General features: G+C 32.2%; 1 protein-coding gene across 1 annotated transcript in view; it reads right to left on the bottom strand.

Annotated features, from left to right (window-relative positions):
* The window catches only part of LOC129228297 (ras-related protein Rap-1b), a 43,738-nt gene extending 26,422 nt beyond the window's left edge, over positions 1-17,316 (bottom strand). The window contains exons 1-4 of the mRNA XM_054862977.1: positions 17,224-17,316; positions 13,047-13,133; positions 9,976-10,044; positions 2,933-2,989 (exon numbers count right to left, since the gene is read on the bottom strand). Coding sequence (XP_054718952.1) covers positions 2,933-2,989; positions 9,976-10,044; positions 13,047-13,103 — 183 coding nt within the window. The 5' untranslated portion in view covers positions 13,104-13,133; positions 17,224-17,316. The remainder of the gene's footprint in view (positions 1-2,932; positions 2,990-9,975; positions 10,045-13,046; positions 13,134-17,223) is intronic.
* Between the last annotated feature and the right edge of the window lie 225 nt (positions 17,317-17,541).

Genomic DNA, 17,541 nt, shown 5'->3' with positions numbered 1-17,541 from the left:
TCTGTCAAAAAACCTGTTTTAAAGTACCAGAATGAGGTTTTCAGTTAAATTCATAACTTTAACTTGCACTGTGACCAACAGAGCTGAATAGCTCGATCAGCAGAGCGTTTGCCTGGTAACCAGAAAAACGAGTGTTCCGGTCCAAGTCCGGACAATCTGCATCAAAAAAATAGGGAAATATCACGCATTACATGAACACTTAAATCAATAAATAGGATATGAGGTAAAAAAAATTAATGAGATGGATATGCTCCTTGCTATTACGAAAACTTGATGCAACATGTAGCTATATTGATTCTTAATTGTAATTTTCTTCTTTTTTTTAAAGCTTTGGCTCACAGAAAGCTAAAGCATAATGTAAGCAAAAATACAAGTATTAGGTTTAAGATTTCAGACTACAATGGAATATATTCAGTAAATTACCGCCCATTAGCCAGGGCTAAAGCAGAAATATGTGAAATACACCGCCAGCTCAGTCATTTCCAGTCGAGGACTGCAGTTTCGTGCCTTTTAGCACTCATCAGCCCGGCATAGGAAAGTGACTGAGCTGGAGATGGAAAACCTCTTAAGGAAGCCAAGAGTGCGAAACAAACTGGTAGCTAATATAGAATTAGCAGACCAGACGAGTGACCGAAGCAATGGTTCGGTTCAATTCGAAGATTGAACGCGAGGCAAGGGATATTCAGTAAATTACCGCCCATTAGCCAGGGCTAAAGCAGAAATACGTGAAATACACCGCCAGCTCAGTCATTTCCAGCCGAGGACTGCAGTTTCGTGCTTATTAGCACGAAAGTGACTGAGCTGGAGATGGAAAACCTCTTAAGGAAGCCAAGAGTGCAAAACAAACTGGTAGCTAATATAGAACTAGCAGACCAGACGAGTAACCGAAGCAATGGTTCGGTTCAACTCGAAGATTGAACGCGAGGCAAGGTATATTCAGTAAATTACCGCCCATTAGCCAGGGCTAAAGCAGAAATACGTGAAATACACCGCCAGCTCAGTCATTTCCAGCCGAGGACTGCAGTTTCGTGCGTATTAGCACTCATCAGCCCGGCATAGGAAAGTGACTGAGCTGGAGATGGAAAACCTCTTAAGGAAGCCAAGAGTGCGAAACAAACTGGTAGTTAATATAGAATTAGCAGACCAGACGAGTGACCGAAGCAATGGTTCAGTTCAACTCGAAGATTGAACGCGAGGCAAGGTATATTCAGTAAATTACCTCCCATTAGCCAGGGCTAAAGCAATGGAATAGTTTTTTGTTCAGAAAAAATAAATCATATACTGAAATAAAATTCTAATGAGTTTTTTACCCTTTGTACAAATAATTTTGTTTTTTTTACCAATATGAACTATATAATAATTGAAATTACGCATTTCATTTAGTTAAACTATGAATATTTATTAGAATACGAAGTAAAACATTTACTAATAACTTGATGGGTAAAATATCATTTTTCTTCTTCTTTCGGCAAAAAACAAACAGATAGTCACATTTTTACTACATTCCAAAAGCTATGCTTGAAAAACGAACTTAGTTCAACTAATTTTGTATTTTAACCATTCGGTTAAATGATGAACATGTGCTGCCATCTAAGCCATAACGGTTCAAGCAGCCTGCGATAATAAATTGTACAAAATTTTCAAAAAAATAAAAACACTTATCTTCAATATCTTATCTTATATATTAATTCTGTGGATCATTTTCCTGTCAGTATATGACATCTCTCTTATCTCTTGAAGAAATTCCCCTCTCATTTTAAAACTTATCAGGCCGGCTAATGATCAAAAATAGACTTACGGTCTAAAATTCAAGTTTTCCGAAACGCCCCTTACTGTTGCAAAACCTTAATGCAGCCCGTAGTTCTTATGCAGATTTTTTTAAAGCAAAGTTCTAATACAATTTTCAATTTTTTGAGTCGCTTTCGGCAAAAAAAAAAAAAAAAAAAAACTTTTTTTTTCTTTTTAATAAATAATAAGAAATTATTCTAAAAATGAACACTGAAAAACTAGTAATTAAATAACAAATGTTTTCATGCTTATTTAGTATCTTTATTTGAAATAGTTTTGTGCAAAAAATCCTTAAAGTAAGAAATAAACATGTTAGAAAACCCATAGTGATGTGAACTGTCTCCATATTTTTTTTTTTTTTTATGTCATACAATTGTAAGGTCTTTCTACTGTTATTTCTCTAATATTTAATGAATATACTGTGATTATGCAAAATATCAATTGATTTAAAAAAAGTATAATGTTTTTTTTAATCAAGATTTTAGGAACGCACAGATTATATATAATAATAAATTAACCTTTTAAAAGACCAGTATTGATGTCTCTTAAGCTGATACAATTAATACAGGATTTGCAAACATTTCTGTAGAATTACAATTTAAAAAAAAGTAAAATGATATTTGCTTATAAAAAGTGATTTTTTTTTTTAATTTTTTGTTCACTCTGAATTGTTAATTCTTTCAAAAACAATTTTAAATATCAAAGTAAATGTCACTTCTTTCCTTATATGACTAATGCTAGAAAGTGCTGTATCAAGATCTCAGCACTTAATCCATTGGTCTTTAGTCTGTCGACAGTAAACAAGGCTTAAACTGATCATAAAAATTAACTAGACATTAAATAATAACACTAAGGTTCAAATAAAATGTTTGGTAATGAGAAGCTACTCCTCCTGTTATAGCACAGGAGCAGTTACATATTATGCATAAGAAAAATTTATATATACTATGCATCATAAAATTTAAGTCAACACTAAGTCAGTAAAATCTAAAAACTATGAACTAAGTACAGTCAAAAGTAAAATGCTTTGGCATCTTGTGACACCACTTGTATTGAAGACACCATACCACAATGGTGTTCAAATCAAGCAAGGTTCCATTTCAAAACACAAAAAAAAATTAAGAGAATAATGAAAGAGACTTACTGTTCCGGCAGTGTCCAAAATTTCTAGCATACATTGTTGCCCATCCACCTCAACTTGCTAAAGAGAAATAGAGAAATAAATAAACTCATATATATGTCTCTTGCATTAAAAGCATAAAACTAAGAAAAAAGATGCTTCATAAAATGCAACTTTACTATCAAATAATAACAAGTAAGCATATTTTCTGGAACTCTTCATTCAATTTGATAATTGTTAAGTAAATTTAATCAAACTATGTTACCAAAATACAGTAAAATCTTGCTGCAATAATATCCGACACAATATAGTTAATCTAAAGATTTTTTTTAAGTACTGGGGAGTAATAGCAGGAAAATTTAGAACTTAAAAATGCAACTTTGATTTATATTGCAGCGTATGATTTTCTCATTCAGATTATATGTATAAAAATAATAACCATTTACCTGCTTCAACTACCATATATTTCAACTAGAGGTTTATACATCCCCCCCCCCCCCCCCCAAAGCTAATAACATTTTTTTAAAGAGCACAAGCACTGCAAATTGAAAACTGAACAATTATGAGAGCACTCCCTTAAAAATTAGTACATTTCCCACAGAAAAGGAACTATATAATAACTAAAATCAAATTTCGAAAGTATAAACTGTTGAAATGAAAGTCAGATTTAAAGTAGTATTTGTTAAAACAGCTTCCAACTTCCAAGACAATTAAAACTAGCAAAGCATTCGTGCTAAATAAAATGAATTCAAAAGCAGTGTTATATATATATATATATATATTACTTTTTTAAAGAGACAAAATATGACATGTTTGTCTATATTCCGCTGATAGCGGTGGAAAAAATCATTTAAATTATTTCTAATGAAGTTTAACAAAGTATTGAAAAAGTTGTGTGTAACTGTACGTGTGTTGTTTAGTTTATGCACTATAATAAAAATGAATTTTTTTTAACAGCTAATATGTCATACTTTCTGATATTTTGTGCAATATAATGAGCTATATGGTTATAAGAATGACTAAAATATGTTATTTCATGCCTAAGAATGCTCAAATGAAATTAAACACACATTTAAAGAGTCAAATAAGTTTTTTCAGCTTCAAATGGAAAATATTTGACTTACAAAAAAGAACTTTACGGAAATTTGCTCATCGCGGTACAGCCTGAAATAGATTAACCTCAATATATAAGGGTTGACTGTAACAACACAACACGTGATTTGAAATCTTACCCAACATTAGTTAAGATTTTATTAAAATTCAACTACGGAAATTAAGTTGTTCAAAAAATAAATTTTTTAGCTCATGTGAGAACTGTATTATTAGCATGAAGCTTTCACCAACTGAGTTAATTGGCCTCCATCTCCCAGTGCTATATACTAAAGATTTGTGCAATGCAGGGCTGCGGAGTCGGAAGGAAAATGGCTGACTCCGACTCCTGGATTTTTAAACGCCCGACTCCAACTCCTGATTTTCTTTTTATTTAATTAAACTTTTTCAATTCCCTCTCTCCCTTTAGGGGAAGGGGAAAAACCTCTAAACGGAGATTTAAATATTAATTCTTTTTTTATGAAAATTTCTTATTTTGTTTGTTATTGTAAACCCAAGACGCATAAAACGTTAGAAATTCAATTTCAAAATCAAATTTTCCAATAGTTACCAGGGCCGGACTGGCCAATCGGGCGATCGCCCGAAGGGCCGCTGGAACCCCGGGGCTGGTAGTGATTTATGGTTAAGCTCCCCACTTTTTTTTTACTTGCAGCACTCTCTTCATAAATACAAATTTGAAGGAATATCAAATTTGGTGGTGCCTGTACCCGGCCTACGTTTAATAGAGCCCTGGGAGCTTAAGAGGCAACCAGGTATAGGATATAGGTTTAATACCAGAAGTGTCTAGCGTAAGGTATTTTTTGAGTGTACTCAGGACCACGGTGAGTAAAGGCGGGAGGGGCTACATACCCATTAGTGAACTTTAGTTTTAGTAAGAACAACAAACAAATTATATTAACAAAATACTCAAAGAATCTAAAAAAAATGCCGATTAAAATTTCCTTTCTATAAAAGTTTCTATAATAGTTGAACTTGTTCCTAGGACTGGAGAAAGACATGAAAACCTGCAGACAAACTTAAAAATGATGTTCCTCGATTATTTAAATAATTAAATTTACTTAAAGAATGTTATTTTAAACCTTTAAGTATGCGTAATTTAGTACTACAAATTAAGTTTGTGGAATGTTGATGTAAAATTTTTAGATAATTTAAATGTATCGTAAAACCGTACAACTTCAGACCACTTTATATGTGTATTTTTCTTCATATTTTCATCATTCTTTGCCAAAAAAGGTTGAGCATTTAACCAAGGTCGCCCAAATGGGGGGGGGGGGGCAAAAGGGGGCTCAAGCCCCCGTTTTAAATTAGAACTTCCTTGCTTTTAGTACTTTTTTCTTTGCGAAAATGTAAAATCATTTCTTCTCAAGCAATTAATGAATACGTTATTAAAAAAATGTAAAATTTTAATAACTATTCTGTACTGAAATTGGTTTCTGTGGGGAAAATATCCTGCTAAACCATGAGGAAAATATCTGAGGCCCCCCTTGAAATTTTGCATATAGGCGCTCTTGCATTTAACCATACACTACCATACATTTCAGCTGCAGTGTGACGCTTCGAAAAAAATTCTAAATTGCACAAAAAAGGGAGGGGGAATTTTTTGTATATCGGTATCAAGTTTGCACATGGTGGTGACAACTTTAAACCACCTCCTATTTTCCTTGATATGCACCACTAAACCACTCCGGTCTAAAGTTACAATGCATAGATCGTTCTGTTCCAATCTCGTACACTGCCAAAAATTATATTTAAAAAAAAAATGTACTTACTTTTTCCGATTTATAGTTTTATACTTTTTGAGTCAATTTCAGGTTCTCTTAAATAAAATCAATTGTGAAAAATAATATGGTTTATTCAGATACATAAATATGAACGTTAGATAGTATGAAAAGCAATTATTAGGTACCTACTGATTAATTAATTTTTTTTTTTTTTTACAAGGGCATCTTTGTTTATATTTTTTTTATAAGGAATTGATTGAAATTTTGTCTCAATTGTGTAGGTTTCTTCGTTGTCGCAATAATCTTTTTTTCTTTGTTTTTTTTTTGTATCAAATGACATCGGGAGAATGAGGCCAACCCCAAAATTTATCCTTTTTTGTTTTCCTTGTTTAAATTTGGTTGTTACTATTTCGTGGATAACCTTTTCCTTCAAATCAGGCAAATAGTTGAGGTAAAGGACGGCCGCCTATCTTCTTTCTTTTCGCTGGATTCATGTCTAAAACTAAAGAAAACTCGAAAACTAAAAAAACTGCTTAAGACAACACAAAATATTGACAAACGATAGTTAAAATGGGTGGTCTAAAGTTGCAACTTGAATTCCCGGATTTTATTTACTTCGAAACGACAGGTAGACAAAGCAACATCAGGATTCGCCGATAAGGCTAAATCATCTTAGACACCTAAGTAATAAACTTACCTCCGGAGAATTCAATCGGCAAATATAGGTTTCGAAGGAGACTTTGAGAGTTGAAGCAAAAATTTCAAAAAACCTCCCAACACAAATGAATGTTGACACACAAGAATGATAACACTGGAGCTTGGGGTAAACAACATGACCTTCTCTGGACAACACTTGCGAACCTACTGATTTTTTTTTTTAAAGACTTTAGTTTTGCTCTAACGACCACTACATGGCACATACTACCAGATTCCTTTAATAGCCTAAAGTTGCAACCCTGGTCTAATGTTCTACGGTTTTACGATATTTGAGAAACGAATGAGGACACGCCAAAAGAGTGACTTTCTGGGTGTTCAAAAAATTTTGTTGGGAGTAATAAATGAGTTATTGTTTTCATAAGAATGGAATAACATCGCAAAAAATATTTCCAACTATTAAAAAAAAGAAAAAAAATTCTAGGTCAAACAATCCTTGTGTTCGGCTCCTGGGACATAATATTGTTAGGATTTCGGAGAATCAACCTCTCCCCTCATGAACAGTACAAAGAAATTCTAAAACTGCGCTTTTGAAACTACAATTCCGGAAAATTTCCGGGAAGAGACTATCAGAAAACTCCGCCATTCAATTTCGAAATCCTTTCAGAAACCTATTTCAAAACATTTCCGGAGGAGGGCCTCCAAATCTCTTTTCCCCAAACACCATCAAAGATTGTCTGAAACTGAGTTTTTAGAACTACAATTTCGAAAATTTTCCGATAGAGATCCCTAACTTTCAACCTAGTTTCAACTTCGAAAAAATACGAGCGAGGGCTCTCAACTCAACCCCTCCCCCCACCACACACACACTAGTGTAAAGATTGTCCAAAACGGCATTTATAAAACTACAATTTCGAAAACTTCCTGGGTGAGAAATCGCCGAGCTCCCTATGTTTGTGAGAATATTACACTTATGATTAGGTTTATATTGCTAACATTTCAGTCTTGCAACGACAACCTCTTAAATCAGAAGCTGAAATCTTTCTCGCTCTCTCTCTGTTAAAATTCGTTAAAAATTAAGGTACCACCAAACTCATACACTCCCCTAGTTTTTGACCTTTCGACCTGCATTCATTTTATTGCTCTTTTTCCTACTATTTTAGAAAAATCCTTAAACTTGCAAGATTGTGTACACGGGGGGGGGGGGGGGGTAGATTTATCCCTCAGATAAGGGCCGGTTTTGTGTAAACGCCCGGGCTGTTTTAACTGTCCAGTCCGGCCCTGATAGTTACGAGCTTAAAAGTGAGATGACTTAAAAATCCCTTTAAAAAATTGAAAAGGATTAGCTGTAATTTGCCCCCTCCCCCTTTAATGTTTAATGAATAGATATTGATCAAATCGTGTGCTTTCAATTTTTGAAAGCTGTAACTTGAGAGAAAAAATGCTTTTATTCAAAGTCCAAGTTCTTGAAAGGGGGTTGTTTGACCCGGGTGACACCCGTCTGGTAGGCAACACCCAAAGTTAGTTTCGGAGTTTATAAAAAATATAAATATTTTAATTCTGAAAATTTTCTCGAATACATTTTAAATTATATTTCATCAATAAAATTTCAACAAAAATAGGGCACATATACGTCAGGAGCTAATTTTACACAAAATGTGGCGGTATACAAATTTGTACGAATAGTTTTTACTATACCTATATTTCTTTTCGCTAAATTTTTAATTTAAATTTTATTGGCTGCTTTAGGAAGATGTCTTATGAAGATTTTAAGATTAACTGCAATTATTGAGTGTTGTAATCAAGAAATTCTTTACACTTATTTTGTTTCATACTTTTAGTGAGAACCAAGCTTATAGAAATAGTCTTAATAAAGAAAAAAAAACCAGATTATTTCATCGGATCTTTTGGATTCGTGCTTTCCCGCCAGACCTTATTTGAATTTGCCGATCTCCCTTAAAAGTTTCCACCTGAGCTACGGGTCTCGACTAACTAAATTGTTACATTCCTTTTACTATTTTATAACTGACATCGAACAAAACACTATAATTCTATTTTTATTTCAAAGTGATTATTTGAAAATGTTAGGCAATAAAACCGTTTGCTGACAGTTGCTACTGGTTAATTAAAAAAGTAAGCAAACTGAGGGACAGCTACAGAAAGTTTGGTAAGCACTCAAGCTAGCTGATTGCCATAATGGCAGTTATTTTCTTATTAGTAGCTTTTTATACATGTTTTGTTGCCTAACATTTCAATTGGTAGTCAGTTTTTACAAAATTGCAAGGAGACTCAGTGAAAATGAAAGAAAAAAAAATGTCGGAGTCGGCATGCTTTCTAATGACTCCAACTCCTTTAACCCAAAATCAGTCCGACTCCGACTCCACAGCCCTGGTGCAATGAAGTATATATCGTCGGCAGCACGCCAAACTAACGAATATGAAATATGGGGTTATTCAAATTTTGATGTTTGCTGTAGTCCAAAAAACAGGCTATCTACTTGTTGTAACTACTTCAAAGGAAAGTTTTACACTTAAAGTTATCTGTTACATTGAAACATTGAAAAAAAGTTAACAAGACTCAGATGGGAAAGAAAATATATTGTTTTGTCTCTCCTGAAAAGTGCCAATTTAAATGACGGACCTATATATCTCTTCTTGTCCAGCTACTTATATCAACCTCTATATTTATCTGTTTATTTATCTACTTTTATGATCTATCTCTAAATTTTCTTATCTATGTCTATTTATCTTAACCTAACTTCTAATCCCTTACAAAAAACAAAGATCATGCAAAAAATCACACGCATTAAAATAGCATTTAAAAAAAAGCCTCTATGTTCCCTGCAGTGTGCTAAAGATTAAAAAACTCACTGTTTTTTTTAAATTATAAGCACAAAAATATGCTAAGGTAAATAATCACAGCAAAACGTCTGAGGTGGGGGGGGGGGGGGAACAAAGGAATAAAATCCCTAAATTAAAAAAAAAATAAATAAGCAAAAGCAAGAACTGCAGTTAGATCACGTAGCTATGGCACCATTGCCACTTAACGTCATCGTAAATTGAAGTTCGCAAAACTTCGGCTATGCTGGGAAGTCATGCGATGCTGCATTTTAGAAATTATAGAAGTTTTTTAGAAATAAATTACAGCCTATGTTACTTCCTGATAATGTAGCTTTCTATAGTGAAAAAACTGTTAAAATGGGTCCAGTAGTTTTGGAGCCTCTTCGATACAAGCAAACAAAAAATAATTTTTCATCTTTATAAGAGTAGTATAGATAGATAAGATCCCAAACCCAACATTTATGATTGACCATCAGTTTCTGTGATTTTTAAACATTCTACATGGAAAATCACGATTTTCCATGGTAAATGAGTGAATACTCTGTAAACTTACCAAAATATATACAAAGTAAATGAGTGTACAAAACAAATGCATAATATAACTGAAAGTTGATAAAACAAACTGCAGCACATTTGTAGTTTTTAACTCAAAGCATTCAAGGGGGTGAATGCTAATTTCAAGAAAATGAACAGAATATTAGAAAAACAATCTACATTGGTAAAATAAAAAGATAGTCCTTACTTTACGATAACTGTCCTCTATTGTTGGATCATATTTTTCTACGAATATACCTTGAACAAACTGGACTGTCTGCAAGGAACAAAAATAAATATGTATATTAACACCTAACTAGCACATTAAATTTAAAATCTGAGCGATCATTAAGCTTACTTTGTAATAAATACATAAAAAACTCATTAACACATAATACTAGAATCAAAGTTAGCACTTTCTTGAATGCCCAACTGAGCAGTTTTTAATTAGCAAATAATAAGAGCAACATGATATAAACTTAAGATCAAATGTTACAAACTAAAACAAAAGAATCTCTCCAACATACTAAACTGATATTATTGTGGCCATCACAAAACCAGGTTCTGTACATTTATAAATACGCAAACTACCAGGAATTGTAATTAAGATTTGGTGCTATGTATAATTTCTGTATAAACCTAATTTAGAACAAGGATAACATTAAAATGTACCTTTAAATTTCAAAATAAAATGGGTCTTTATTAATTCGTCTCTCTGCTCCAGAAAATAAACATTTAGTAATGAAAGAAGATCTAAGGAGAAAACTAAAAATAATTGTTGTCAGAAAACCCCTAGAACATGCCCTGCAAACAATTACTACTAGAATTTCATTTATTGACAAATAAGTTAAGTACTGTTCATTCTCAAAAGCAAAGACTACCACTCAGGATAGATTCCATTTTAAGGCTATAGGTTGAGGATGGGCACTTTCCGCTCGCACACTTGCTATGTTTGTCTTTTTCAACGCTACTTTGGAAGAACAGTTGAGCATGTTATTTTGCACCTTTTACTTCCGGGTTTCCCTCCCTATTTTGATAAAATAAGAGCAGACTTGACCCATGCACAAATGGGCGCTAGGTCTCACTACCAAACCGCATGACTTTGAGGGTTATATATCTTGACAAAATTCTGGATTTAGGTCAACTCTCGTTACATATGAACCTAGGTAAAGCGGTTTGACTGCATAGGCCTTTGTTTGGCTGCAATAGGGGTCCAAAGTTGCTAGTTTAGCACTAAAAAAAACAATGGTTTTTCCTTTCAAATTAAACTTTTATAGCCTTTTCTTACTATTGCATTATCACCCAACTGAATGCATTCACAATACAGAATAAATTTCCCTGCCCCTATATTGTATTAACAAAAGACGCAAAAGATATTAGGAGAGCAAATTTAGTGCCAAAGCTTCACAATTCCAAAGAAAATGCTATTACACTTCTCAAGCTGAACTAGCAACTTTGGACCCCTATTGCAGCTATCTAGTGCTAACTGACCTAAACCCAGAATTTCGTCTAGATCTGTGACCCTCAAGGTCGTGGCGTTTGGTCGTCAGCTAAAGAAAACAGACAGTAGCAACAGATAAAATAAAATGGCAAATCAGCATAAAGAGTTAGAATGTTAAATGGCGAAGGAATTTGTGCAAGAAAGGTCATTTTTTTTTAATTTTTAGAACTTTTCAGTAGTTTTTGAATGCCACTGTTAGTACTCCAATGTGCCACACTGTGGCATGTTAACGGTCATCCATATTCTTCACTAACTATCAAAAACTTAAACCAGACATACAATTGCATTCAAAGTACAAGAAAAGGTAATATAAGCAGCTGTAAAGATTTTGTTGCCAAAAGTTAATTTTAAATAATTTACACTTGCAAAACTTTTTTGTGTAACTGTGTGTGTTGTCTAGTTTATGCACAGTAATAAGAATGACATACTTTCTGATATTTTATGCAATATCTTATTCTTAAAATGAAATCCTGTATCCACCCCTGATATAGTGTTTAAATTTTTAAGAACAAATCAGCAACTGCTTTGAAATTCAAAGTAGCTTCTGAATTCTTCAACAAAACCTATTATAAAGCTATAACTTTTCTTATTTAAATAATAGTTTCTAGTTAGAATATAAATTCATTTAAAAAAATCAAATGAGGTATGGATTTATTTAATAACCTTGTCCTCATGTCATAATCATTATGAAAATGATCATAAGTAAAGCCGCTCATTTTGCAGCATCTTAGTGAAATTATATAGCACTTAGTGTTTAATTGGCTTGAAATGTTAAAGATATTTTACTTCCTTATTCTAAGTAGAAAAGTGCACAGTATTTATGTATTTAAAAGTATATTAGTTGACCTTAAGGCATCCTGGAAAAAGAAAAAACACATTTGAAAATAAAGTAATGAAAACTTCGCTATGAAAAATTAAAAGGGAATGGGGTTGAGCATTTTACTTGGGCCCCCTCCAAAAATTATTTGTGCATCCGCCCCTGCCAAGAATATCACTATATTACTGAATTAAGCGTCAGATGTTAAGAATAAATTAGTTTTTATCTCATCTTAATAGCATTTCTTTCCAGAAAAAAAAATGCCTTTTAGTTTTATTAAATTACAAATTGAGTGATTAAAAAATTGCATGCATAAGATCCATTTTGCTACTCCAATTCTTATGTCGAACATTCTTCAGCATGCAAATTTAGCTACCACATGGAATGCAGTAGGGAAGAAAATGTCACGTGAGTCACTGTACCCAATGACGATTGCCATTTCATTCGACTTCAGTTAACACTCGGCTAACGTAATTTGTGCTTGAAGCAACTTGGAGACTACGCAACGCGTTCAAAACGATTTTTTCCTTAGATCTCAGATTTGGGGAGCTAAGTTTTATCTCCGTGGTGTGACAGTATTGAGAATAAGGCCACAATGGATGCAACTTCAAGATCACTGTATACAGAAAATGTACAAAGACTGATTATCTGGAATGGATTTGCTGCAGAGTAAAACTTCTCCATAATGTTATTTTGTTGATGCATTTAAAACATATGAATAAATGTTCACATGGTCTAGTAGTAGATGGCATGACTCACAATTCAACATATTTGACTAAATAGGACTTCATTTTTCAATTACTTACAGTACTTTATTTAAAAACATGTTTTCTTTTTTCAGACAGTAGTCATTTTAGAATAAGGTGACAATTTACGTAAGCAAAAAAGCAACATAGATTGTGAAAAGTTTTGAAGTCAAGATGGAAACCATTAATATAAGATTCAAAAAGGAAAGCCTTACCAGGGCACTTTTGCCGACACCCCCGCTGCCTAAAACTACAATTTTATATTCTCGCATTGTGGGCGTGGTGAAATTTAATTTCAAGACCTGCAAATACATATAAAGGTTAGTCATTTTGGAAAAGAAGTGGACTGAACTCAGAAGAATACAAAAAATATTGAAAATAAGTTTATACTTTATGAAAAAAATGCTAAAAACACACAAAAATAAAAAAAACTTAGGTATACGTAAATAGCTTGTAAAAAGACCAGTGAAAGAGAAAAATTACAAATACCTTGTTTGCAGCACAACAAGATGGCTGCAGAAATAGCTAACTCAATGCACAAAACAAATGATATTTCTTCATACTTGGCTCCTTTTACTAATTTTGATGCTTCAAATTAAAATTAGTCAACTGTCTTAAATTCACAGCTTAGAACCAAGATTTATATGAATTTTGCGGATTTGAAGAATTTAAATTATATTTGTTTACACATTTTGGATTGTTAATACAATTTTATTTAAGTATTTATTCCTTTAAAAAAAAAAAAATTATATTCTCTCATTTTACGAAGCAAAGTTTTTACATATCTTCATATGCATTTGATTTTTACATCTTTAAAGCAACCTAACATTCGAGCATTTGCTCATGACTCATTTTTCATATCTTCATAGGAACATTCAGATTAAATTTATAATTTGAATTAACCTTTAACAACCACATGTGTGATAAAACATACAACCAGTGGCAGTTTCACAGGTTGAATAATGGAGGTAGAGAGTTACTCCTCCCACAAATCAGATTTCTTTTCAAAACTTGAGAATTATACTTAGCCTACTTTTCTGTAAATGTTTTTAAAAGAGTGAAAGAAAGTAAGATCTTTTCAAAATATGGCTAAGTACTAATGTAAGTAAACAATAAATATTTCTCATTCATATACATTAAAAATAGAAAATTTGAAACAAGATGTCTAATATTTTTTGAGGGAATAGTTCTACTTGAATCAATTTGCTTTTATGCATACAAGTTTGCGCCCTGGACATGAGATTCTTACATTTCACATTCACTTTTCTCACATGGGACAATTTTTCATACAAAATTTGCACAATTAAAAAAAGGCCAATGTTAGAGCCAATGTGACACTTCAAGTTTCTATATAAATCATCTTCTTACAGACAGATTTGCCTAGAACAAACTTTATGGAAAAGATCTTTTACGAAGGAAACTTAGTTTTCTTTTTTTAATTAATTAAAATGAAGCAAATATTAAAATATTTCACAATTAAACAGAGAATTAAATAGTTACTCAATGAATAAAAAATAAATTAACACTTTTAAATGGAACTTGAAATGATTTATAAAGAAACTTTTTAGAAAATTACACTTACGTTCATTGCTACCAAGTCTTATCATTTCACTGGCATAATACTAAATCCATAATGCTATGCATCAATTACAAACACATATTAGCAATATCTTTTTCTCACATAAATATTATTCTTCTAAATAAATTATTTCAGCCTTTTTTTTTTTTTTTTTGAAAAATGAACTCCAAATTATCTGACATAAAAATTGGAATTTTCCTATACACTGGTCAACCTCACCTATTTCTGGCATGTGGGCTGATGCGGAGAAATACGACAAGAAATTAAATTAAAATGTTACAATAGTGCTAAAAGAAATGTTTCTAAGCTTGAAAATGACCAAGCTAGGTGCTTTTTTAATGATCAGTGGTACCAGATATGATATACCCCCCCCCCCCCCCCCATTTGGTGACATCCGATTTTTTACACAAAACTGAAAATATTTTCCTCTCCAATGAGGCGATAACTTTTAAAGCATGGTATCCCTGGCTAAACTAACCTGTGCTTGGCAACCAGAAGGCAATCTTAGATCTGTTCAAACTTGTTTACTTGTTAGCGGTCCATGTTGGATAGATTCTTGTTTTTTTGTGCAATATACCTTATAGGAAAGCTTATTTTACGTTGGTTTAGATTCAGATGTTGTGTTTTTATGAACAAATATTAGAAAATGCCAGTTTCTTTAAACTCTATGGTTAAATAAGAGTAAAATCCAACTTGGGGTGTGTATCGGTAAGGCGCATTGTTTCACATGTTGTTTCAGACTGAGTGTGAGGATTTATACAACAAAATCGTAAGTCATTATTTTATAATTTAAAAAAAACTCACTTCCGAAATTCTTTATGTTTTTAAAAAATCTTGAGGGTTTCTTGTAGTTTTTAACTTTATATTTACTGCATGTAAATTTATTTTACAAAAAAATACAGTTATTTTATTCTAAAAGTTAATTTTTATTGATGCCAAGAACTATTGAAGCATATTCTGTAAACGTACCTCCTTTAGGTGCTGAATTTCTGAAAATAAGTTGACTCTACGATTTTATAAAAATGTGAAGGTGTTGTTTTATGTAAAATATAGTAGATATTTTTAGTAGGTATTTTGAAAGTATTTTTGGATAGCAAATTAATGTACGGTATTTTTGTATTGTTTATGTTTGGGATGTTCTGTCGAGACATTTTTACTTTTCATACATCAAAATTTGAATAACTAAGCATTTTTTTTTTTGGCTGAAATAGTTATATTTTGGGGATGTTTTCTGCTTTAAACATTGCATAATGAATCGCTTTGCTCTTTTTTAGTAGAGTATGGGAATTGTTTTTGTCCGACGAAATGCATGTTGGAAAATAGGTTTTATTTCTATTGGAACATATTTCTTTGGTGAGCTGTGATAATAATTCGTTAATTTAAGATTTTAAATACCTAATAGTAATTGTGTGTGCAAAAACTTTCTAGTTTCGGGTATTTTTGAAACAAATATTCACAATGTTTTTTTGCTGTGGTTTTATGTTGTTTTTACATATATTATTGTCTGAAGAGCTTTGAGTATGTTTTTTATCTGAATTTTTCCTCTTGTTGATAAAAAAGCATCGCTAAAAACGATGTATGACATATGTCGTCATACATCGTTTTCTTGGCGACGCTTTCTTGGCACCAACAGGAAAAAGTTGCCAAGGGTGGAGTATATGACATTAGTTACATATCAGTCTAAAAAATCATTAACTAAGAAAAATACTATAATTGCCAGTAGCATATATATATTTTTTAATCTAAAATATGCAGAAATCGATTTCGACATGCAAGTTGAGGTTCTCAATCATAATGAGTCAGGAACAAAAAAAAAACTTCAATGCAATCAAAAACTTAAACACAAATTTGGGAACTAGGTTCAGAAATCTAGGCGTCAAATCAGAGGTTTTGGTCTTAAAATAAGATTAACAACTGCTTATTCCCAATATCCTTTGAAAAAATGGAAACACTTCACCAATCTCTTTAAGTAACAATTCAGTAAGTTCATACTATATTAAGCTACAGGAACGAAAGAAAAACACCATGCCATGCATGAATAAAAAAACAAAGATCATGTTACATTTACTTTTTCGAAGAATAAAACATATACTGTTATATATCCTTTTGTACAATGACAAAGTTTAAGCAAAAATACAAAACTGCATTAAAATAACAGATTTATTAAAAATGCAAAGCCTTTATGTAAAAAATGCAATCCTTAGCTAAAATGCTTCACTTGATAATACAATCAGTTAGAAAAAATTTAATACTAAAGTAATTTGCAATGCACTAGAGATCGCGTGACAAACACCTTCAAACTAAAGAAATAATTAGATCCTCAGTCAAGTAGGTGTGGTTTTTACAAAACTTAATTCTTTAATTAGAACGATAAAGATGAATTTACTACATAGATGATAATGCAATTCTCTAAAAAGCACAACAGAACCATTCGAAAGTTCATTTTTAAATAATAAATGCTCGAAGAAGGTTCCAAAGCATTTTATCTGCAGTATTAGTAAGGCTTCGAGGAAATTTTCGTTTTATAAAAGTGTTTAGTACATCTGGTGTAAAATAACGAGTCTACCACCAGTTTCGATGCAAGAGCTGAATCAATTCAATTCGCTGGTTGCTTACATTATCGGATGCATTTCATAAAAAAAAATTGGTTTGTAGGTGTCAATCATATGTAATTGTCAGCTGCTAAAATTTCAATTCTAGCCGCTAGCATACTCGTAAGCAAAAGCAAGCACAAACCAATATTATTCCTGTTCTACTGAAAAGTGAACAGTTAATTAAAGCATTTTAATTCGTGCAAGAGGGATAAAACTCACCCACGAGTCGAAAAAATACCCTAAAAAAGTCAATACGATAATCAACTCTCACGGTAGATGGGCGATGGCTACTTCACTTCCGTAAATGGTGACGTAACTGGCAGATTCCGGATATGAAAAAAAGTTTAATTGAAAAATAAATTGGAATACATCTCTTTATGAATTTTTATAATTATAGGCAGATTAACAGAGCTAAAATTTCTTCTTGATATTCATGATTTTGAATTTTGCAGTCACTTTTTATAAAAGTATGCTAAGGATTTCGTAAACTTTGAAGAAAGAGGAGAAAAAATGTTCATAATGAAAAAAAGGTAATTT

The sequence above is a fragment of the Uloborus diversus genome, chromosome 1, assembly GCF_026930045.1.
Source record: "Uloborus diversus isolate 005 chromosome 1, Udiv.v.3.1, whole genome shotgun sequence".
Lineage (NCBI taxonomy): Eukaryota > Metazoa > Arthropoda > Arachnida > Araneae > Uloboridae > Uloborus > Uloborus diversus.
This window is presented reverse-complemented; position numbering and strand designations above follow the sequence as displayed.